The sequence below is a fragment of the Apteryx mantelli genome, chromosome 18 (assembly GCF_036417845.1).
Source record: "Apteryx mantelli isolate bAptMan1 chromosome 18, bAptMan1.hap1, whole genome shotgun sequence".
Taxonomy (NCBI): Eukaryota; Metazoa; Chordata; class Aves; order Apterygiformes; family Apterygidae; genus Apteryx; species Apteryx mantelli.
Genome location: NC_089995.1, coordinates 18,868,283 through 18,890,775, shown reverse-complemented (window position 1 = coordinate 18,890,775; position 22,493 = coordinate 18,868,283). Strand labels below are relative to the sequence as shown.

The 22,493-nt window shown below is 70.9% G+C and overlaps 2 protein-coding genes across 5 annotated transcripts; both read right to left on the bottom strand.

Annotated features, from left to right (window-relative positions):
• Positions 1-3,908: 3,908 nt before the first annotated feature.
• Positions 3,909-8,350, bottom strand: CCM2L (CCM2 like scaffold protein). 4 transcript variants are annotated; one of them, XM_067307761.1, is made up of 10 exons: positions 8,246-8,350; positions 7,644-7,811; positions 7,422-7,505; positions 7,113-7,296; positions 5,857-6,338; positions 5,642-5,777; positions 5,424-5,487; positions 4,806-4,953; positions 4,560-4,698; positions 3,909-4,467 (listed from the first exon to the last, which is right to left on the bottom strand). In XM_067307761.1, the coding sequence occupies exons 1-10, from the start codon at positions 8,273-8,275 to the stop codon at positions 4,181-4,183; spliced, it is 1,722 nt and encodes a 573-aa protein (XP_067163862.1). In that variant the 5' UTR covers positions 8,276-8,350; the 3' UTR covers positions 3,909-4,180. The 4 variants fall into 4 exon arrangements, with proteins under 4 accessions (XP_067163862.1, XP_067163864.1, XP_067163863.1 ...); XM_067307763.1 differs by having other exon boundaries at positions 5,642-5,732; XM_067307762.1 differs by having other exon boundaries at positions 7,113-7,293.
• A 4,197-nt stretch (positions 8,351-12,547) lies between these two features.
• On the bottom strand, positions 12,548-22,042 carry XKR7 (XK related 7). Its single transcript, XM_067307764.1, has 3 exons — positions 21,576-22,042; positions 13,754-13,953; positions 12,548-13,500 (listed from the first exon to the last, which is right to left on the bottom strand). Exons 1-3 carry the CDS (start codon positions 22,040-22,042, stop codon positions 12,548-12,550), a joined length of 1,620 nt encoding a protein of 539 aa, XP_067163865.1.
• Positions 22,043-22,493: the final 451 nt, after the last annotated feature.

Here is a 22,493-nt window from a genome sequence, read left to right as displayed (position 1 = left end):
TCTCTGAGCTCTGGCCTCTCCGAGCTCTGGCCTCTCCGGCTCAGCACAGCGACCGGCGTTTCGTTGCTTTTTTCTTTTAAAGGAGGGTAACGAGAAGAGGTTTATCACAGCGAAGGTCGACGCTGCCCAGGCGAGCAGCATCCTGCTGGCAGCGCCGTGCTGGCAGCTAGGGAAGGGGCACAGAGCGCTCGCCCGCCACCGTGGCCGGCAGGGAGATCCCATTCCCGGCACTGGATTCGCCCGGGCTGCAGCCTGGCAGGGAGAGCCGGAGTTGGGAATGGGAGAGCACCTGGCCCCCGTGCAGGCCCCTTGCCTCCGCGGGCCGGGCCGGCGGGGCTGGTCCCGAGCAGGACCCTGCCGCCCCCGGGCGCTGCTCGCCCTCGCTGCACTCGGCAGGGGTGCAGCTGCCTCTAGCAGCCGCCAGCCCAGGACAGATGCAAATGCTAAACTTTCCCCTGCTCGCCCAGAGAAGTGTCAGCAGGAAAACGTGCTGCAAAAAGCAGAGCGCGAGAGGAAACCCCCCCCCCCCGAAAGATGCAGCTTGCTTTTTGTCCGGTGGAGGCCTCAGAGGAAAGGAGAAGGATGCCAGCGGTGAAAGAGGAAGCGAGGAGCCTGAGCACGGGACCTCGTGGTGCTGGGGACATGCCCAGCACCACCTCACCAGGGCAGGTGAGGCCCGCGCGGGGTTGGGGACCGGCCACCCCCCACAGCAGCAGGACCAACAGCACCACGTTGGCCTCTCCGGCCTGTCCCGCGGTCCTGCCACCACTGGCCACCCTGGCAAAGCCCTGCAGGTGCTCCTCATCCTTCCCCATGTGCTGGAGCTTTAGCCAGCCCTGCTCTCCGGGCTGGAGCGAGCACGAGAGAGCAGCAGCCCTTGATGACGGGGACTGACGGCGCATCCTGCGCGAGGGCCAGCCTGGCGCTCCGCCGGCATGACCGGCTGCCGGCAAGCCCTGTGCCGCTGCACAGAGCGGAGCCGCGGCATGGCCCCACTCTGGATGCGCCCTGGGAAACCTTATGCCGCTGCGGAGCGCTGGGCCAGCCCCTCTGAAACACCACATTGCACAGCGGGGCTGGCGCATTCGGGAGGTCCCGCAGGCACCGAGCGCCCAACAGCATCGCCGCGCGCTGCTTCTCGGGTCGGCATCGCCCGCAGCACAGGGTCCTGGCCCGCCCGGTGGCCGTGGCCTTCCTGCTGGCTCCTGAGGCACAGCGCCCAGGCCGCCGGCACAGGGCAGGGAGCCGTGGGAGCAGCCGTTCCCAGCACATCCCACCCTGGAGGATCATGGCCCGCGAGGCGCACGCTTGCCTCCAGAGTGGTGGATCCCAGGGCAGGAAGTGAGCTGGCGAGGGAAGGAACCGGGGGACAATCCCAGGGCCCCCAGGAACCCGGCTCCGATCCTTCACCGCCACGGGCAGGCAGCGGTGGGTCCCCACCAGCCCTGCTGCCAGGCTGGCAACGGAGGCATCGCCCCCCTGGGGAACGGGTCATCGCCCTCCGGGGCAATGGGCATCACCCCCCCGGGGGGATCTGGGCACTGGGCGTCGCCGTCCCAGGCATCACCCTCTGGAGCATCCCTCCCTCCCAGAGCACCCGGCATCGACCTCTGGAGCATCACACCCCCCGGGACACCCGGGCATGGCCCCCCGGAGCATCACGCCACCGCCACCAGCACACGGCCCCCGGTACCGCTGCCAGCCCCAGTGCATCCCCGCCGCCCTCGGGGCCCCGGCGCATCGCACCGCTCTCACCTCTGGCTGCCGTCCCGGGGCTCCCAGCGTGGCCGCCCCGGTCGCGGTCCCGGTGCCGGTGCCGGGGCACCCGCCGCCGCTGCGCCCTCCCGGTGTGAGCGCCCGGCGCCCCCTCGGGGAGGCCCCGCCTCCCTCGGCGAAGCCCCGCCTCCTCGGCGAAGCCCCGCCCCTCCGGTGCCGGCCCGGGGCAGCGGGACGGGGCGGGCAGAGCCGCGGCGCGGCAGGCGGAGGGGCCGGAGCAGCGGCCGGGGCCCCGGGGGGGGGGGGGGGGGGGAAACACGGGTGACGGCTCCGCGGGGCCGCGTTTCTCGCCCCGGCGCTGGCCGGAGCGTCAGCCGGTTCCTCCGTCCCCGGGGAGGCGAAAAGGGGAAACGGCGCCGCGCTTCCCCTCGCGGGCTGCGGCGCAGGGGGCCCGCGGGGGCGGCGGCTGCGCCCTTCCTCCCCGAGCCGGCAGCGCTGCCCTGCCGAGGGGCGCCGGCAGCCTCGGAGCGTCTCCGCTGGCGGGTCGGCACCGACAGAGTTGCCCTTGCTCCGGTTTGTTCCCAGTCCCGAACCTCGGATCTTCCGACGGGAACGGCGGCGGCAGCCCGGCCCGCTGCTCCCGCGGGGACGCCGGCCCGGGGGCAGGATCGCCCCGTCTCGGCTCCGCACTTGCCCGGCTCTTGCGACCCGGAGAGCTTCGGAGCAAGCAGACCTGGAGGCCCAAGAGCGCCTCGCTTGCATGAGGATTTGCATGCTTAATTTCTTTTTTACAGTAATAAATAGCTGCAGGTAACCCCGACATTTGCCTGCCCATGCAGCAGCCCGGGGGCCACGCCGGGTGCCCAGGGGGCAGCAGCCCCCGGCGGGGAGGGTGCTCACCCACCGCCCGCACAGCGGCACCCGCCGCCCTCTGCACCCCCAGGGTCCAGCGCCGCCGCCCTGGGCGCCCAGCGGGGCAGCACGGCCTCCCGGGGCTGCCGGCGCCTCGGGCAGCCGCTGCACCGCGTTGCACTGCCCTGGCCCTGGGAGACCCGCGCTGCGTCCCTGGGGTGCCGCTGGCCGGAGCGGGAGCAGGAGCGGGAGCGGGGCAGGGGGTGGGCGCTCAGGGCCCGCGCGGCTCCTGCCCCGCGCCCGGAGGAAGCCTCAGGGCGTGAACTTCCTTTTGTGAAACACCCGTTGCCCCAGAGCCGAGCGCAATAGTCGCAAGAAAGTCGCTACTAGGAGGCAGGGGGGTCTGCACGCGGCGCGCCGGGGGCGGCAGCACAGCTCGAGGCAGCCACGCGCGGCCCACCCCGGGGGGACACGCGTGTTCATGCGTGTGCACACATGTGCACCTTGGCTGGCAACAGCCACCAGCCCAAACCCCCAGGCCAGGGCCGGAGCAATTGATCTCGACTCCCTTACTGCCTGGAGTGGCACAGGCTCCCGGCATGTCCCTGACCGGCCTCTCCCTGTGCCGGAGCACGTCCTGCTCCGGGTGCTGGTCCTCCAGGCGCCACTTCCCCGGGCTCGACACACCGGTGCCTCCTACCCACCTCCGACGGTGCCAGGGCCCCTCGCGCCCTCCCGAGCGCCAGCGCATCGGAGCTGAGCAAACACCTCCCCGAGCACCACGGCTTCTCCGACGGTGCCGGCGCTGAGCACTGCTCCCCCGTGGAGGCTGCGGGAAGCATCGGTGCCGCCAGTCGGAGCAGCTGCCCCGAGCACCACGGTTCTCCCCGGTGGAGCCGGGGACGCGGCTGCACAAGCAGAGCACGGCCGAGGCCCGGAGCTGGCCTGGGACGCGGGGGGGGGGGGGGGCCACAAACCAGGCTCACGCATCCCGCGGTGCCCAGCCCTGTGCTGGCACCAGGGCGCGCACCGCTCCGACAGCCCCTGTCCGGAGCCTCCCGGGACCCCGCGTGCGGCGCCTTTCCTGCAGCCCCCTGCCAATGCGCCCCCGCAGTGCGCCCAGGCCCCCGGGGCAGGCTGTGAGCGATGCCCCAGTGCCCCACTCTCACCTGGGGGCCACCCCTGCCTCCCGGTCCTGATCCCCATCCCAAGCGCCCCAGGGTCCGGCCCTGCGCTCCGGGAGGGGACCCAGAGCCCTGTGCAGCCAGGAGCAGCCGCCTGCCCCAGACCTGGCCCTTCCTGCCCGGCACCCTCCGGAAGAACCCGCTCTGCTCCCTGCCCTGCACTTTAATTGCAATCTGCACTAATTACAGCACGTGTCGCTGCCGGCCGGGGGCCCCCCATCCCCAGGGCTGCCCTGGAATCCCGTTAGCGCTAACGAGCCGCCGGTGCTGTGCAGGCACCTGCCCTCCTGCAGTGACGAGGGGGGCGAGATCAGCCCCCCCCTGCACCCCGGGTGCCCCCCGGGGTCGAGCCCAGCACCCTGCAAGCCCAGCCTGGGAGCCGCAGCACCCCGTCAGCGACCGGCGGGACACGGGGTTTCGCTAGCCCCTCACAGGTAGTTGTCCTCCTCTTCCTCCTCCTCCTCGTCCTCGTCCTCGTCACGCGCCAGGGCCTCGATGTCGTGGGTGATGTCCGTGATCATGCGGTTGAAGGACTCGGACTCGGAGCGCAGGGACCAGCTGTCGTAGCTGCGCACGGCCGAGGCCGACGTGTTGCTCATGCTGCGCTTGATGCGGCCGAAGCTGTCGGTGAGGATGCCGCCCTCGCGGATGCCGATGCTCTCCAGGAAGGTCTCGAAGTACCCGATGTCTTGGTCGGGGATGAAGGGCCTCATTCCTGCGACAGACGCCGTGAGGCTCGGCACAACCGGCACCGGCACGCGGCGCCGGGCTGCTCCGACGCAGCCGGCGGGGGCGCGGGGTGCTCACCCAGGAGGAGGAATTTCCTCTTGTCCCCGTAGAGCCGCAGGAGGTCGGAGCAGTACTCCCGCACCGGCAGCCCCAGGCGGTACTCGCGGAGCAGCAGCGCAAACTGCTGGATCTCCGGCGGCGAGAGCTTGTTGCGCAGCTGCGGGAACGGGTCGGGGCTGCAGGCAGCGGCCGCGCGGGAGCTCCCCTGCGCGGGGGCTCGGGCTCGCCGCCCCGCCGCCCCCCCCCACGGCCCCGGCCCCTCACCGTGACCATGTAGTCCTGCAGCTGCTCCAGCCCCGCGCTGCTCTGGTCGCTGCCGCTGCAGGCCGTGGCCAGGCTGTGGTGGGACTGGTGGAAGGAGGGCGAGGAGGCGCCGCTGTAGTAGGCTTCGAAGGTCTCGTGGGAGCCGTTGCTGCGGCGGGATGAAGGGGTCAGTGGGCCCCGGCCCCTCGCTCGTGCAGCCCGGCCCGGCTGCCCTCTCCCCCCCCACGTGGGCACCCACCATCGTCAGCACTGGGGCGTCTCTGCAGCCGGGTGAGCTCCCACCCCGGGCATGGACGCCCACCAGGGCATGGACACCCACCAGGGCATGGACGCCCACCAGGCATGGACACCCACCAGGGGCATGGACACCCACCAGGACAGAGACACCCAACCTGGGGGCAGGGACACCAACCCAGGCATGGACATCCACTAGGACAGGGACACCCAACCTTGGGCATGGTCACCCAGCCCAGGGCAGGGACACCCAACCTGGGCCATGAACACCCACCAGGGCATGGTCACCCAACCCTGGGCATGGACACCCAACCCAGGGCGGGAACACCCAACCTGGGCCATGAACACCCCACAGGACAGGACTCCCAGGAGAAGCAGCCTTACAAGGAGCTGCAGCAGCTGAAGTCGGCGTCGTAGGCGTACGTCCCGTCCGTGCGGCAGCTCTCGCCTGGGGAGGGAGAGCCGAGCTCTGAGACGGGGGTGGCAGCGCCCGTGCTGCACCCGTGCAGCTGTGCCCCCCCAGCTCAGCCCCGGCATGAGCCCAGCATCGCCCGGCGCGGCGGTGCTGTCCCCGTCCCTGTCCCCGCGGCCCCGGCGCTCACTCCTGCTGCGCAGCCAGGGCCGCTCGGGCGTGCAGGTGTAGTGGTACCCGGCGCGGTCCACGCACTCGATGCTCTGGTCGCCGTAGATGATCTGGAAGACCTGGCAGATGAGCGCGCAGGACTCCTCGGCGGCATCCTGCGGCGGGAGAGAGCGGGGCGCTGGGCGCGGGCCGGCAGCAGCCCCCCCCCAACCGCCGCCGTCCCCCCCAACCCACCCTGTTGGCCACGGCCAGGATGACGAGGTTGGAGTAGGCGCCGGGGCAGGGCTCCTGGGGGTCCAGCGGGTTGCTGCCCGTGTGCCGCCGCTCCCAGCTGCCGTAGACCTTGCCGCGCTCCCAGCTGCCGCCGGCCGCCTGCCGCCGCTCACCGCCACCGCCGCCGCCGCCACCGCCGCCGCCGCGGGGCTGCCGCCGCTCCCAGCTGCCGAAGGCCCGGCCGCCCTGCCGCTTCTCCCAGCTGCCGCCCGCCGCCTTGCGCTCCAGGCTGCCGCCCTGGCGACCCTCCTGCCCGCCCCGCGCCGCCCGCCAGTCCAGGCTGCAGATGGTGTGCCGCCGCTCCATGGGGCCGCCCAGCCGCCCCGGCTCCGGCCACGGCCCCCCCGGCCTCTTCTCGGGCGCCCCGCCGGGGGCCGGCTCCGGCCCGCCACCCCCGCATGCCTCCGGGTGGGCTCCGGCGGGCACCAGGTCCACTCCCAGGCCTGGAGAGGGAGGAGAAGAACCAGTGCGCCGGGGCTGGGGACTGCGCTCACCCCCCCTGGCCCCACGCCCGCCCCGGCCACGGGCAGCCCGCGGGACCAGCCTGGGGCTGCCCTGTCCCCCCGGCCGGGAGGGATGCTGCGGGGTCGGGGCTGCGGGGCTGCAGTGGGGTCGGTGCGTTGGGGCTGGGGTCGGTGGGGTTGGGGATGGTGGGGGGCTGCAATGGGGCTGCGGACGGTGGGGCTGGGGGCAGTGGGGCTGGGGGTGACGGAGGCTGCAGAGGGGCTGGGGGCAGCGGGATTAGGACAGCGGGGTTGGGGTTGGCGGGGATGGGAGCAGTGGGGCTGGGGGCAGTGGCATTAGAGCAGTGGGGCTGGGAGCAGCAGGGGCTGCTCCATGTGCGCAGGCGGAAGCGCAGCCCCGTGCAGCCCCTGAGAGCCCAGCAGCAGAGCTGGGGGGTCGCTTGCTCCCTTGTCCGGGTGTCGGCACAGGGTGTAGGGACGGGAGGACGGTTCCTGCATCCCCTCCCACCACCACGAAACGCAGCCCGGGGCCTGTCCGCCCCGAAGAGCAGGGACCCCCCCAGCAGTGACCCCCCTCCGGCACCCGCCGAGTCCCTCGCGGGGGCAGCGGGGACCCGGGACGTGTTGGTGCATCCCCCGCGCCGCAACGCCCAGCAGGCAGGGCCAGGCCCAGCACCCCCGTCGCCCCGCGGGGCTCCGGTCCAGCGCGGCCGGGGGGGGCCGGGGGGCAGCAGGGCGCTCGGGTGCCCGCACCGGTTTTGAGGATGAGGAGGTGCAGGGCGTCGTCGCGCAGGTAGGAGGCGGCGGCGATCTCGTGCGTGGGGATGCGCAGGATGAGCTCCTCGTTGTCGCGCCAGGTGAGCAGCAGGCAGCGGGCCGACAGGCTCAGGATGCTGTCCTGCTCCGCCGTCGTCTGCAGCGGCAGCTCCTTCAGCTGCTGCGGGGGCAAGAGCGTGCCAAGGGGCCGCCGGCACCGCCACTGCTGCCACCGCGCTCCGCGAGCTCCGGGGCAGGGGCTCCGTGGGACCCCGGGGTCCCCGTCCCAGCCGGGACCTCACTTACCCTGGCCGTGTCCAGCAGCTGCAGCACCTCATCGCGGCTGGAGGGGTTCAAGGAGGCCGTTACCCACGTCAGGTGGCCTAAAAACTGGGGCGACAAAACCCAGGGCAGCTTTGCCGGGGGGAGAGGGGGGAGGCAGGGGGGAGCCCCCTCGCCCGGAGCACCCGTCGCCCTGCAGCACCCCAGGGAGACCGGACACACTCGGGTCCCCGGGGGTCCCGTTACCTTCACCTCCTTCTCCACGTAGTCGTGCAGCAGGATCTGGGGGTCTATCAGATAGTCCGGGGGGTAGAGGGGCACCGAGTGCAGCGGGCGCCGGTAAACGCTGCTCCGGAGCGCCGGCCGCCGCGCCGTCTTGGGGAAAACCAGCCGCTTGATGGGCGACACGAAGCCCTGGAGGGGAGAGCGGGGCGGCGGGGGGGGCGAGTCGCCGGCGGCGCCAGGGGAAGGGCCGCGCTGCTCCCATCCACCCCCTTCTCCGGGCAGGAGGCGATGGGTGAGGAGCCGGAGCCGCCGGCTGGGGACCCGGTGGGGCGACCTGCCCGGCCGGGGCCCGTGGGGCTGGGAGCAGCTCGCGGGGCCGCGGGACGCGCTGGCCACGGCGGTGGCCCCCTCGGCAGGGCTGGTGCAGCGCTCGGCCGGGACGGCCGGGGTTGGGGGAGGCGACGGGCAGAGCCGCCCCCGGTCCCAGGAGGTGACGGGCGCCGTTCGCTCGCTTACCCCGAGCCGGCACCGTTCGGGGTGCTCAGCCCCGTCCCCGCGGCCCTGCGCGGGGGTCCCGCGGGAATCCTGCTCCCACGGCACGGCCGGTGGCTCGGCGCACCCACCTTCTTGCCCTTCTTGCCCTCGCACTCCATGCTGCGGCCCCGCTCGGCTCCCGCCGCGGCGCAGGCAGCCTTTTCCTGAGCCCTCGGCTCCTTTGTTTTTTTCCTGTGTCGGAAACTCCACCAGCGACGGCTGGGCTGCGAGCTCGCCCAGTTCCTGCCCGCCCTGCGCAGGGCAGCCCCGGCCCCCCGCCGGCCCCCGCCGGCCCCGCGCGCCCCGGCCAGCACCGGCCCCCGGCCGCTCGCAACGCGCCGCAGCCCCGGGGTGCGACCCGGCCGAATCCTGCCCGGGGAGCGGGGGGAGCCACCCCGCGCGGCATCGCGGCTGCTGCACACCAACACTAGGACACCCGGGGACACCGCGGGACGCCACCGCCGCCGAAACCGTGCTGGGGGACAGCGCGGTCCTTTGGGGCCAGCGGGAGCCTGAGCCAGCCCTGGGATGGGGCTGCAGCTCCACGGGGACCCCGTCTCCCACGGGGGCCCGAAGCCCCGGGGTCCGGAGGGGTCGGCTCAGCCACGGGGACCTTCTTGCGGGAAGGGGTTGGGCTTGGACGAGGCCTCGCGAGCCGGCGGCAGGGCCGCGTCCGGTGGCCTTCCTCCCCCGGCGCGCTGCATCCTGCCCCGCCGGCGACGCTCCCGGCACCCCTTCGCTGCCGGCGCGGCGCGGCACCCGTCCCGCTCCGTCCCCGGGGCCGCGGGACCCGCCAGCGGGACATGCCGGCAATGAGAAGGGCCCGCAGGCGGCAGGGTTTATTGAAATGAATTTAATATCTCATGTTGCAGCAAAATTAAAAATATACAAAAAGTTTGTGGTATACAAAAAAGTCTCAGTACGGACCCCCGGTCTGCCCGCTCGCCCCCGCCCGCCCGCTCCGAGGGTCCCAGAGAAGAAGGTGGCACACAGAGTATATACAGTCGGCGGCGGGGCGTCTGCGCGGCGCGGGGAGGGGGCCTCGGCCGGCTCCGCGGCCTCGCAGCCCCCGGCGCCCGCCGCCCCCCGCGGCGCCGCTTCCGCCCGCTCCGAACAAAACATCGGCCCCGGCGAAGAGCGGACGGCGGTTGGTCCCGGTGCGGCCCTCGCCCCCTTCCCTGAATCCAGGCTCCCAGGGCGGCTGCACCCCCTGCCCCGGCATTCGGGGTCCGCGCTCGGCCGGAGCCGCCCCCTCGGCGTGCCGGGGGCCGGGGCGCTGCCGGATCGGTGCTGCCGCCGGCACAGCACCGATGGGGCCGGGCGTACGGGGAGGCGTCGAAAACCCCCTTCCCGGCAGCGGAGGTTTGTTTTCCCCTCGGGTTGGGTCCTTCCGCCCCGGTGGGGACATGGCAGCCTGGAGCGCGGCAGCGGGGCAGCCCGCGCCGGGGCCGGGAGCCCTCGGCTCCCCCCGGCACAACACGGCACGGCCCCAGCGCGAGCAGGGGAGCGGGCACCCACACAGGCTCGGTCGCCCGCCCCGTGCACGCCGCGCCGCAGCCAGCTGCCCGGGTGTCATCGCGGGTGCTGCCGGGGTGCCGGCGCCTGGGAGCAGCCCGAAGGCTGAGGATACCGTGGCTTGAATGCATAGAAAAGCGACCCCGGGCTGCCGGCTCCCGGCTCGCTGGCGGGGACGCGGCACCCGCAGGGCACCCACGCGAAGCCCGGCCAGCGCCCGGCCTGGGGTGACCCCTCCGGCCGCCCCCACCGCGCTTGGGGCCGGGCGGAGGGATGGGGCCCAGCGGGAGCTGCCGGCTGGGGTTGGCACCTCGCCAGCACGGCACCGGGCTGCGGCAGCCCCGCGGGGACAGTCGCTGTGCCCGGGCTCCGGCCGCCGCTGGAGAGGGGAGCCGCGGTGGTGCCGGCGGCCGCTGCCCTCCCCGGGGCCGCGCGGGGAACCGCAGGGCTGCGGCGCGGCGGCGGCACGGCCCCACCGGCCTCCGCATCCCCCAGTGCCGGCAAAGGCAGCTTCCAGGCTCTGCCGCAGGGAACCGTTCCTGGGGGAGCGGTAACGACCCGCCGCCGCTCCGGCACGACCCGCTGCAGCCCTTCTCCTCCCTCTGAGGACCGCAGAGCTCATCACGCGGGTGACTCGGAGCTGCGAGCCGGGCCGGGCTCCCACCAGGGCCGTCCCACACCCTGGCCGGCACGCAGCACTCTGCCGGCCCCCCGGGTGCCCCCCAGGAGCGGTTCCCTGAGGAAAACACGAGCCTCCTTCTCGGAAAGCAGCCGCCAAACCTGGAGGCTCGCGGGGTCCCGGCCTCGCGCACACGGAGCCGCCGGGGCACACGGAGCCACCGGGGCACATGATGCTGCCGAGGCACATGGAGCCGCTGGGGCATGTGGAGCCACCGGCACGGGGCTGCCGGGGCAGCGAGGCTGTGCCGAGCCGGGTTTGGCCCATGAATCGTGGCGGAGGCGGCACGCGGGTCGCGGCGGGGCCCAGCCCGCTGCCCCGACCCAGCGATGCTCTACGGCCTCCTCCGAAAGGGTTTTCCGAGGCATCCAGTTAGCACCAGTTAGCACCAGTGACCCAAGCAACGACCCGTCCCAGCCTGCCGTCATCCCGGGCCTTCGAGCTACAGAGAAATGGGAAACGAAAGCAACGTGATGCCCCCGACGCCGCGCGAGCCGCGGCCCGGCGGTGGGCGAGCGCGATCCCGGCCGGGCGCTGCAGATCCGGGCTCCCCCACGCCGCCGCCGCTGCCGCGGGACCCGGAGTGTCCTGGGGCCGGGGCCTCGCGCTGGCGCCTCGGGGCGGCGGGACAAGGCACACGGCGCCGGCGCGGGGCAGGTACATTCAGCAGAGCCCTTTGGGCCAGGAGCACGCGGTTGCCTCCGCGCACCGTTGGCTGGGGGAGGCAGGGTGCAGGGACGGGGACGGGGACACGTTCACACCCGGCCCCTTGGACCGGGACACACTCACACCTGGACCCGGGTGCAGCCGTGCACCCTGGTCCCTGGAACGGGGACACATTTGCACCCAGACCCAGGCACAACCGTGCACCCCGGCCCCTGGGGAAGGGACAGAGGGACACCCCCCCCCCCCCCGGTGCTTCCCGGGGGCAGCGGGAAAGGAGGGGGGGAGGCCAGATCCCGGCTCAGCTTTGCACCGGCGAAGGGGAGGGAGGCTGCTGCTGATGGAAGGGGATGGACGGAAACTCCCAGACGGACGGTGATGCCCAGCCCAGGCAGGGGGAGCGACGGGGGGACCCTGCCGCGGAGACCCCGCCGAGCTGGGAGCGGCCGGGCGCCAGCAGGCACCGCCGGTCCCGTGTCCCCCCCCGGCCCCCGCGGTGCCGGCCGGGCCCTGCCTGCCCCATCAGCGCCGGCGGAGGTAGAAAATGTCACATAAAACGTCACCGTCAGGTGAAAACAAACAAAACGCGATGAGAAGCCGTTCCCACGGGGGCGGCAGGGCCGGTGCGGTGCCCCGGGGCCGCACGGGAACCAGCTGGGCCCTGGCCGGGTTCGGCCGGCCGCAGCCCCGACGCCGGGGGGAGCGGGACCAGCGCGGCCGCGCGGAGCCTGCCCCACGGCTGGCGGCGCCCCGGGCGCTCCGTGCCCTGCCCCAGCTCCGGCCGGCTCCCCTCGGCACGGGCAGCCCCCCACGCACCCCCAGCGCAGCCCCGCTCCAGCATCCTGCTCCCGGCGCGGGCTTGGAGCTGGGTCCGGGCAGCGGCAGCACCCATGGGTGCTCCCCATCCAGGATGCCCCGCGCCCCGGCCTTGGGCACGCATGGGAGCCCAGCGTGCTCCCGCCGCCCGGCACCGCGCTGGGGACCCCGGCGCATCCCCGCTCTGCGGCACGGGGCTGCCCCAGCCCGGCCCGGAGCCCCTCACCGGCGCTGGGCACCGGCTGGCATCACGGTGCCCCCGCGCACCCCGCAGTGCCCGGCACCATCCTGCACCACTGACCTCCCCAGGCAGCACCAGGCGGGAGCCCAGCGCCGCGAGGCTGCTCCGGGCTCAGGCACGGGTGAGGTATCGCCGCGGGGATGAGCCCTCGGCGTGGGAGCCGGGCTGGCCACCCCGGGGGATGCTGTGGGGTGTGACAAGGCAGCCAGGTCTCAGCCATGGGCCCCACGTGCCCCCACGGGGCGGTAGCACCAAGAGACCTCGCCGGCTCCTGCCCGGGGCCGCCGGGGGCACGTCAGTGCTGGCGAACAGAAAAAAGGCAAAACGCTAAGGAATGGGACTGGCCCCTGCGGCGAGCCGGGGCACCGCTCACTCGGGGCCGGCACGGCCCGTCTGCTCCCCGGCTCGCCGAGCCCCCGGGCTCCGGAAGGCCCCGGCACGCGGCGGGCAGGCGTGCGGCCCCGGGCCCCCTCGCCTCTACACGGTGGTCTCGTACTCCAGCACCTCCTGGGGGACGCCGGGCGTGCGGTACTGCAGGCGCGGCGTGGTGGGCGACGCGTACTCCAGCGCCAGGATGGTCTTGCGCAGGCGCCTGTCGATGAAGTGGGCGTCCCAGGCCGGGTACTTCTTCCTGGGCAGGTCTATGCGGATGACGGGCCCTTCTGTCCGCGGGGCGCGGGCGGCCGGCGGCGGCGGGGCGCAGGGCCGCACCTGGAAGACGGGCACGCAGCTGTCCCGGTCCCCCGGCGCCCCTTCCCGCTCCCCCCCTGTAGTCCGCGGCAGCGAGCGCGGGGGGCTGGTGACGACGTCCGCGGGTGGCCCCGAGGCCGGGGCCGGCGGCTCCTGGAAAATGCAGCCCCCGGACGGGGGGCCAAACATGGGGCCGTTGGGGTGCAAGAGGCAGTAGTAGATGAACATGAAGAAGATGCCGAGGGCGAAGCTGGAGCTGACCACGCAGACGAGGATTAAGGCGTCGAAGTCGGACGTGATCTTGCGGTCGTAGTAGAGGAACCAGAGGACGGTGAGGGCGGCGTTCTCTGACAGCGTGATGATGTAGTAGATGCACATGCGGTAGCGGCTCCGTCCCTCCTTGACGTTGAACCAGCAGAAGATGTAGATGATGCCCACCACCATGTTGTAGATGATCTCCTCCCACTTGGACATGCAGAAGTCCGTCTCACCCTGGATGATCCAGAAGGTCATGATGCACCAGTGGGTGACGATGAAGATGCCGAAGTAGAGCTGGAACACGGAGGCGAAGAGGGCGAACGCGATGGCGCGGGCGGCAATGGTGAAGAGGTGCCACAGGATCTGCACCACGGCCCCCTTGTAGGACATGGGCATCTTGTCCTCCCGCGAGTCCCGCAGCACCTTCTGGTAGGAGGCGATCATCCAGGCCAGGGAGAGGAGCGAGGCCGAGGCCGAGAGCCCTGCGGGCACAAAGCGGAGAGGGGCCGTGAGAGCGGGGCTGCGGGGGGAGCGGAGGGCTGGGGGACAACGGGGAGGGACGAGAGGGGCGCGACAGCAATCACCAGGCCGGAGCAGCCCGGGGTCCCCTCCCCAGCCACCCCAGCCCCAAACCGGTCGCAGTCTCCAGTGGCTCGGGCTCCGTCCAGGCCCCGCGTGGGGTTGGGGCAGGGGTCCCGCGAGCCGGGGACGAGCGCGCGGCGCGGCCGCCCTCACCCTGCAGCGGCTCGATGCTGTTCTGTTGCACCATGATGCTGAGCTGCAGCACCAGCTGGGGCGCGCTCTTCAGGAAGGTCTCCAGCAGCCGCAGCATGCTGATGTCCGCGCTCTCGAACATCATCCGCCAGTAGAAGTGGCGGCGGCGATGCTCCGTCTGCCACCGGCTCTGCAGCCCCAGGTACAGGGTGCGGAGGTACCTGCGCGAGGGAGGGCAGGGAGAGCCGTGAGACGAGCGGCGGGTGGCGATGCCGAGCGTGGTGATGATGCCGAGCGCAGTGGCGATGCCGAGCATGGTACCCCCATCCCGCCCCCCGGGTCTGGGCAGCTGGGGGGGGTCCCTGCGTGCCAACGGCCCTGGGATGCTGGTGGAGGGGAGCTCCTGCAAACCCGGCCCAGCACCCCGCTGCCCCCGGGGCTCTGCCAGTTGCCTCGGCTGCCTGGCGCCGCGCTGGCCCGGGAGCCGCGGTCGGCAGCGCCGGAGTGAAGCCCCCGGCCGAGCGCCCCGTGCTGCGTGACGGGGCCGTCCCGCTCCCCCGTGTCTCTGCTGGCCGTGGCGTTTCCCCTGCGCCCGTCCCCTTGTGCGGGGTCCAGCTCCCACCCTCCAGCCGGGGATCAGCCGGCGCTCTGCACCCCGGCACGTCGCAGGGGCTCTGGTCTCGGCCCTCGGCGCACCCGGCTGGTTCGCCAAGGGGATATTTTTGTCCTGGCTGGCACGACGCCCGTCTTTCCTTCCCCTCTCCTCCGGCCACGCGGATGGGAGAGGAAGGAGGGACCAGCTGCTCCGGCGAGACCTCGCCAGGAGCCCGCGGGAGCTCCCGGGCACTCGTGCTGGCTGCTCCCCGGCTCTTGGCAGGGCTGCGGGAGCGGGCATGCGCCAGTCCTGGCCATCTGCTCGCCAGCCAGGGCTCGGCGGAGGTGTTCGCGGCACGGCCGCGCGCACGGCTGCCTCTCGGTGCCCAGGGACTCCCTTTGCCGGGGTGCAGGGCACCCACGGCGTGGCCGGAGGAGGGCAGAGCCGGGCCCGGTGCTCAGGACGTCCCCGGCCGGACCTGCCCGCAGCCACCCCGGGGCCCCGGACCAGCTCGCAGCCTCCGCTGCGCCCAGGGAAGAGGAGGGAGAAAGAGGACGACGAAAACAGAAAGATCAAGCAAAAGGCAGGCGGGCTGTAAAGCCCCCCCCCCCCCCCAACCTAGTAAAACTGTCACACAAACTGATGGCCGTTATATCAGATCCATAAAACACTGTCAGCCGGCTCCATTAGCCCGCGAGTGCCAGGAGAAGCCCCGATCCCAGCACTTCCAGCCCGTCCATCAGCAGGGAGGAGGCAGGAGCCACCCTGCATCCGCTGCGGGAGGCTCCCACGGGACCTCCTGTGCCTGCTGCCCCCAAAAAGCTCATTTCTCATCCCGGGAAGTGGGTGCTGCCCAGGCCAGGGGCTCGCCGGTGGTGTGTGCCTGCAGGCTGCATGGTGCCGGCAGCTTGGCCAGGCAGGATGCAATGGGGGCCGCCGGGGCCCGGCAGACTCCGCGTGGCTGGTGCTAGCACCGTGCACGAGGCCCCCGTGCCGCACGGCCCGCGCGCGCTCGCCTGCTGCTGCCATCTGCTCCGGCCCCAGGCTGCTCCCGCTCGCCCCGGCCCGGCACTCCAGCTGCCGGCTCCCGTGGCCCCGCGTGGCTCCCGGCATGGCGCAGGTGGGACCAGGCGTCCCGCGCGGCACCGGCGCTGGCATCGCCCCGTGCGGGGCCCCAGCGGGGCAGCGGCGCAGCCGGGCTGGTTTCAGGCTTCCCATCTGGCGCTCGCGGCCCCGGGGCCACCTTCCTTATGGCTCCCTTCTGCGGCGCCTGCTGGCAGGAGCAGAGCCGGCCCGAGCACCGGCCCCGCGCGGCTGCTCTCCCCGCACGGCCCCGCCGCCCCTCGCCGGCGTCGCTGCCCGAGCGAGCGCGAAAGGCCGCTTTCCCGCGCGGCCCCAGCAGCGGCCTTTCCTCGCGCCCTCCCTTTCGGCGAGAGTCACCCGTCCGTCCTGCAGAGAGAGTCACAAAAAGACCTTCCGAGCGCTGGCAGACGAACAAGGCGTCAGTGTCAGCAAATGATGCGATTTTAATAGTCGCATCCCAGCTTCATTACGTGCCAATTACTGCCGGGTGCCGGCCTGGGACCCCGCAGCCAGCGCCAGGTTCCCGGGCGCCAATTTGTTTGTTTGCGTTAGTGTAGAAATGAGGCTTTAACGTGCAGCTCCAAAGGAGCGGCTAATTTTAGTGCCTTCTGCAGCCCATAACTCACTGCTCGGCGAGGGGAGGCCGCGTCTGCCAGGCTCCCGCCTTCCAGGGCTCCAGGGCCTGTGTGCCGAGCAGCACGGGAGCAAACCGCTGCCCGCGGGCACAGCGCGCAGCCGGGGCTCGCCAGCGCTGCAAACGCAGGGCAAAGGCCCCAAAGAGGCAAATTTGCCCCTGCTCAGGGTGGCCAGAGGCTTCCCCCGTCCCCACTGCCCCCAGGGCGAGGAGCCGGGTTTGACCTTCCCGTGTCCAAGCCCCCTGCTCGGGATGCCCAGAGCATCCGCGGGAGGGATGCCTGGGGCCGGGATGCTGCAGCGCCCGCGCTCCGGAGGCACCGCAGTGCCTGGGAGCCCCAGGAGAGCTGCGGGGTCAGGGCAAGCTGGGCCCTCCCCGGTGCCCCGGTCCCAGGGCTCACATCTCCCCCGCTGCTGATTTGCCTCTCAGGGATCCAGACGGGAAGCGGGGGAAGCCCCCTGCCCTCCCCGCGTGGCCGGGAGCCCTGGATGGCGTCAGCGGCAGGAGCAGCCCCGGCAGCGAGCGGCACCGAGGGCTGAGCTCCTGGGAGCTGCCGCCATCTGTTCCCGGCCGGCGCGGCCAGCTCTGCCGCCAGGGCGCCGGGGTGGCCGCGAGCACCCGCTGCCCCTTCCCGGCCCCTCCAGCCCTGCCAGACCCCACGGCGGCCGCGCGCCACGCGGGACCTGCTCAGCGACGGGCCCCCCCTCGCAGGCAGCGGAGCAAATCGGGGCGACTTGCCCGGAAAGCGAGGGAGCAGCATGGGGAAGCGAGGGAGAAGCAGTCTGAATCCAGCCTTCTGCGGGCTGAAAATGCAGTTTTGCAGCTCAGGAATTCGTATCCCCTCTGCTTGCAAAAGGTCAACTGCTTTTTCTCCAAACGTGAACAATTTTTCACCCGGTGTGCGTGCAGCTTGCCGGCAGCAATGCCGGCCCCACGGAGCTGCCCCGCGTCCCTGGGCAGAGCCTGGCTCCCGGAGGGATCCTGCCCTCCCCGGCCCCTGCGCGCCAGGCCCGGGCACCAGCGACCTTGCCCTCTCCACGTCACCAAGCTCAACAACCGGGCTTGTCACCACCCCGGTCCCGCTGGCAGCGGCGCGCAGCAGCCCCACGCAGGCAGCTCCGCCAGCAGCGCCTTCGCCCCGCGCAGCCAGCAGCTGCCACGCGCAGCCCCAGTGGCAGGGCCGGGGCCGGGACGGGGGCCACCAAACCCCCACGTCCGCTGCGCGCCCGGGCCCCGGCTCGGCAGCAACTCACCAAGTGACCCTCAGCTTCACCCTGCTTTCGGCGGGGGCACAATTATTCTCCCATCGCCCTGTCACTTCCACAGCTCTCATTAAAATGAGATTTCATCTCCCATCAACTTGCCAGAATGAAATGCTGATTCTTATTTGTTATGCATTTGATCATACAGTTTGTGTTTCAACCCAGAAAAATATCCTCGTGCACACTGACAGAGCACCGCGAGGTTTTTATGAACCAAACGCAGCAGCAGCTGCATGAGAAATACGGAATCAATTACTTAAAAAAAATCATTTAATTTTCGAAAAACTGATGATGAGGCAGAAACCAGCAGAGCGGGCTCTTAGGGCTAATTACTACCTCCTTTGTATTAAGAAGAATAACCCGATGAAAGCCACTGCAGAATGAATCTGAAGGGCTTGGACGGGCGCTCGTCCCCGACGCGTCCCTCCGGAGCCGGGCTTGCTGTCGGTGGCGTGGTTTGCCCCATTCCCGGCTCCTCCCGGTGATCCGCAGCCCCGCGGCTCCGACCTGTTGAGCCGCAGGTTCCCGCAAGCAGGCTCAGCCCCGGCTGCCAAGGGCCTCGCTATCAACCGCGCTACGAGCGGTCGAAGCAATCCCGAGCGATCCTGGCGCCTCCTCAGCTCCGTTGCTGAGCCAGCTCCATCCTTACGGTGTCCCAATTACGGACTCCAGTTTTCAAGTGTTGGAGGAAAAAAGGTGCGCGGAGAAAAGCCAGGCCTTGGTTATAACCAAATTCATTGATCGTCATCCCCAGATGAAAAAACAGGAGGAACCCGCCAGTCTAAGAGCAAATGGCACAGAGCACAATTTTCCTAAAAGGTAATTTGGGATATCTTTCCATAATCCTTCATTTGAACAAGGAGAAAATTGCTTTCTTGTTGCAGCCATTTTAATCCATTATACATCTCGCAAAGCCAAATAATTAGGGAGAGCTCCACGCGACGCTGGTGTCACGTCAGCGCTGTGATTAAGGGCTCAGCTTCCCTCCTTCCCCCACCTCCCTGGCATGCCATGACTCCCGGGGCAGGCGGGAGCAGCTGGGGCCACCTCGTGTTCAGGAAAATGCTCGATCCAGCCCCAAAAAGCCCCTTGGCCTGCACACGGGGCTGGGCAAGCAAAGGGACCGGCTTTAGAGCCGGCATCCTGCACAGGGACAAGTGCACCATGGAAAAGCCGCCCAATTTGAGGACGCGGAGGGCTCCAGCCCCGGGCAGGGAGAGCGAAGCCTCGGCGCGTGTCCGGGCACGGGGGCCGGCAGGGAAAGGGCAGCGGGGCGTGAGCCCCCGGAGGGAGGGGTGCGGGCTCCCGTCGCGGGCTCCCGTCGCTGCCAAGGGGAGGCGGGCGAGCACGGCAAGGCCCCGGAGCACAGCCCTTCCCTTTGGCATTTCCACATTCGGTGAAAGAGCGGTTGACCTTTTGCAAGCAACGGGGATACGAATTCCTGAGCTGCAAAAACGCATCAGCACGAGCCGCGCGGAGAGGCCCCAGCTGAGCAGAGCCGGCAGCTCTGTACGCGGCTCCGCTTGCGGCCGCCCATTACCCGAGGACACGTTCGAGCAACCGGCACCGTCTCCGGAGGGCCCCCGGGGCAGCGCACCCGCGTGCGCGTGCTGAGCGCCCTGATTACAACTAACTTCAGCAGATTCTTGCAGCGGCCTTAATTCGGGACAGTCTCAGAGTTAGAGCTTTTAGTGAGCGTGTTTTTACACCCCCGAGGCCTGCAGCTGTATTTTTGTGATTTCAGTTTCCCTGCGGGACTGGCTGGAGCACAGCTGGGGCTCAGGGCTGTGCAGCAATCAATTTTCCGGGGACAAGACACGCCAAGGCAGTCATGAGGCTGCCCAGGCCAGAGACGGTGCAAATAAATCAGGGAAGGGGGAGGTGTTCGGCAAGGGTCCGGGCAAGGTCCCAGCCCCCCAGCCAAGGAAAAGCCTTCCCCTCGCATGCAGTATTTATTCAGCTATAATTCAACACTTCTTAAACTGTCATATCCACCTGCACCAGATCCAGCCTCACTAATGGGTTTAGTAAACCGCATTTGACTGGTCACCCGAGCAAATCGCAGATCCCGAGATTAGAAAGAGCCTCAGCTGCAGCTTGAGCCCAGCATGTCCTGGAGGGTCAGTGCTGAGAGTTACCGCTTTAACTGGCTTAGGAGCCTCCGCGGTGCAGCAGATCAGGAGACCGCTTGCTCACAGACCCGGGAGCAAAACCCCAGCTGCAGCGTGGCCCTAGCTCCGGCTGGGCCCGAGCAACTGCCCACAGCGCCCTGCCCGGGGTCAAGGGCCGCTGCGGGCTGCCGAGGAGCCGGCTGGCTGGAGGGCGGCTGCCCTCCCCCTCGCCACCTCCTCAAGCACATTAAAGTCAGGGTTTACACCCATCTTGCAGCCACAGCTACCCAGATCCGCCTGCAATTGCCCCGGGGAAGGGGTGGGTCGGGTGATTGTGCCAGCGGTGAGGGAACACCAGCAAGGGGCACGTTACACTGTGAAACAAAGTTGGAGATCCCCAGAAAAGCAGCAGACAAATGCATGCAGGAAACAACAGAGACTAGGGGAGTCTCTGCTCCACAGTAGCTCACGAGGAGAAACAGCACCAAAATACAGCCTGAAAGCGTTGCTTGCTCAGTGCATTGTCTCAGGAATTTGCCATTGTCTCCGCTCTCCTCCCAGCATCATTCCCCAGGAATCAGATCCATTGCAGAGCCCCGGCTCTTCCCCAGCACACACTGCGGACAGAGCTCCGCCGAGCTGGGAGGGAGTAGTGCCGGCTCTAAGGCACCAGGAAGAAAGGACAGATTAGAGGGAAACGGTCCTGCCAATAAACCACCGCCAGACCTCTGGAGGGGCTACAGAGAAGCAGGCAATGGGGCTCGAGCCTGCTCGGGGCTGATCTGTGCCCCTCATCCTGCCTCCGCAGCCTGTCTTTCCTCAGGCCCAGGAAGGGGCAGACAACAGAAACACACCCACAGTGGGGATATCCGGACAAACTGGGGGAAAAAACACCGCCTCCTCACCCTGCGACCCTGCTTATAACCAGCTCCAAGAGCAGGAGCATGGAGACACTCTGGGAGGGGGGGGGGGGAGGTGGATCTGTTCAGTGCCCGGCAGAGTCACTCCACATCCACCAGGCCTGGCGCCGTGGCCAGGGCCAGGCAATCACCCTGCCAGACCCAGCACTGCCCAGCCACGGGGAGAGCAGGCCTGTGCCACCCAGCTGGGCTGTGGGCACCTCGCACCGGCTCCTGCCCACACCCTCCTGCACCCTCAAGCAGGCTCTGCTGGGGCTTTTCCACCCCTTGTCCCTCCTGCCGCAGCTGCAGAGGGGTTAGTCCCCATCCACCCCAGCTGCCTTGGTCCCCACTGCAGCCTGCCATCCCTGCCTGTGTCCTCACCCAGGACTCCACTGCTCCCTGCCGTCCCTGCATGGGACCCTGCTCTGGGTCCCCATCACTCTCTCCTGGGTTCAGGCTGTGCCCCCAGCACCCCCGCTTATATCTCCACTGCACCCCACCATCCTCACCGGGGTCCCCACTGCACCCTGCTATCCTCATCAGTGTCCCAGCCATCGCCATCCATGTCCCTGCTGCTCCACGGTCCCCATCTGTGTCCCAGCCATCCCCACCAGTGTCCCCAGTGCACCCTGCTATCCCCACCTGTGTTCCTGCTGCACCCCACCACCCCCTCCAGCCTTTGCCCATGCCTGGGTCCCCCTGACCCATCCCTCCCTCCAGCCCTGCCCCAGCTGCAGCAGGTGGGTGAGGCCCTGCAGCAGCCACCTCCTCCGGCCCATGCCAGGCTCTGTGACCCGGTGGGGACCCCCCTGCACCCCCATCCCCCTCTGGCCCCCCCATCCCTCCAGCCCTGCCCCAGCCGCAGCAGCTGGATGAGGCCTTGCAGCAGCCACCTCCTCCGGCCCATGCCAGGCTCTGTGTCCCGGTGGGGACCCCCCCAGGCCCCCCAGCACCCCCAGCACCCCCAGCACCCCCCGTACCTCCAGACTTGCCCGAGCTGCAGCAGGTGGATGAGGCCCTGCAGCAGCCACCTCCTCCGGCCCATGCCGGGCTCTGTGTCCCGGTGGGGACCCCCCCAGGCCCCCCAGAACCCCCAGCACCCCCAGCACCCCCCGTACCTCCAGACCTGCCCCAGCTGCAGCAGGTGGATGAGGCCCTGCAGCAGCCACCTCCTCCGGCCCATGCCAGGCTCTGTGTCCCGGTGGGGACCCCCCCAGGCCCCCCAGCACCCCCAGCACCCCCAGCACCCCCCGTACCTCCAGACCTGCCCCAGCTGCAGCAGGTGGATGAGGCCCTGCAGCAGCCAGACGCAGAGGCGGCAGCAGCCGCGGGGGCCGCGGGCGCTGTCCTTGGTGCCGCCGGCGCTGTCCTTGGTGCTGGCGGCGAAGTCGTACACGAACCACCTGAAGCTGAGCAGCTGCACCACGAGCGAGGGCAGCAGCACGAAGAGCAGCGTCAGCCCGAACCACCAGCGCTGCCCCCGCACGTAGTAGTGGGCCGCCAGCCACAGGTCGGAGGCGCCGTCCGCGAAGCAGACGAGCAGGGCGCAGAGCACCCAGCAGCCGTCCCGCAGCCGGTAGCGCCGCGCCGGCGGGGACCCGCCGCCCGCCCGCCGCCCCCCGCCGCCGCCGCCGCCGCCGCCGCCGCCGCCGCCGCCCGGGCTCTCCAGCCGCACGGCCGGGCCGCCGCCGCCGCCGCCGCCGCCGTCCGACTTCGCGGCCATGTTGTCGGGGGAGAGGAGGAGAAAGGAGGGAGCGGGAGAGACTTCCGGAGGGAGGACGGCGCCGCCGAGCCCGCCCCGGCAGCGCCCTCCCCCGCCGGCCTCGCCCCGCGCTCGCCGCCCGGCCGCGGCCCCGCCGCCCCCCGCACCGGCACCGCCGCACCGGCACCGGCACCGGCACCGGCACCGGAACCCCGCCGCCAGCCGCCGCCCGACTCCGGCCCCGCCGCCCCCTGCACCGCCACCGCCACCGCCACACCGCCGCCAGCCGCCGCCCGGCCCCGGCCCCCCCTGGCCCGGCCCCGGCGCCGCACCGGCACGCCACCGCCGCCACCCGCCACCCGCCGCCCAGCCCCGGCACCGGCCCCGACACCCGCTGTCTGCACCGGCCCCGCCGCCACCTGCCGGGAAGGGCAGCCGGGCCCCGCCGCACCCTACCGCCCCCTGCCCGCCC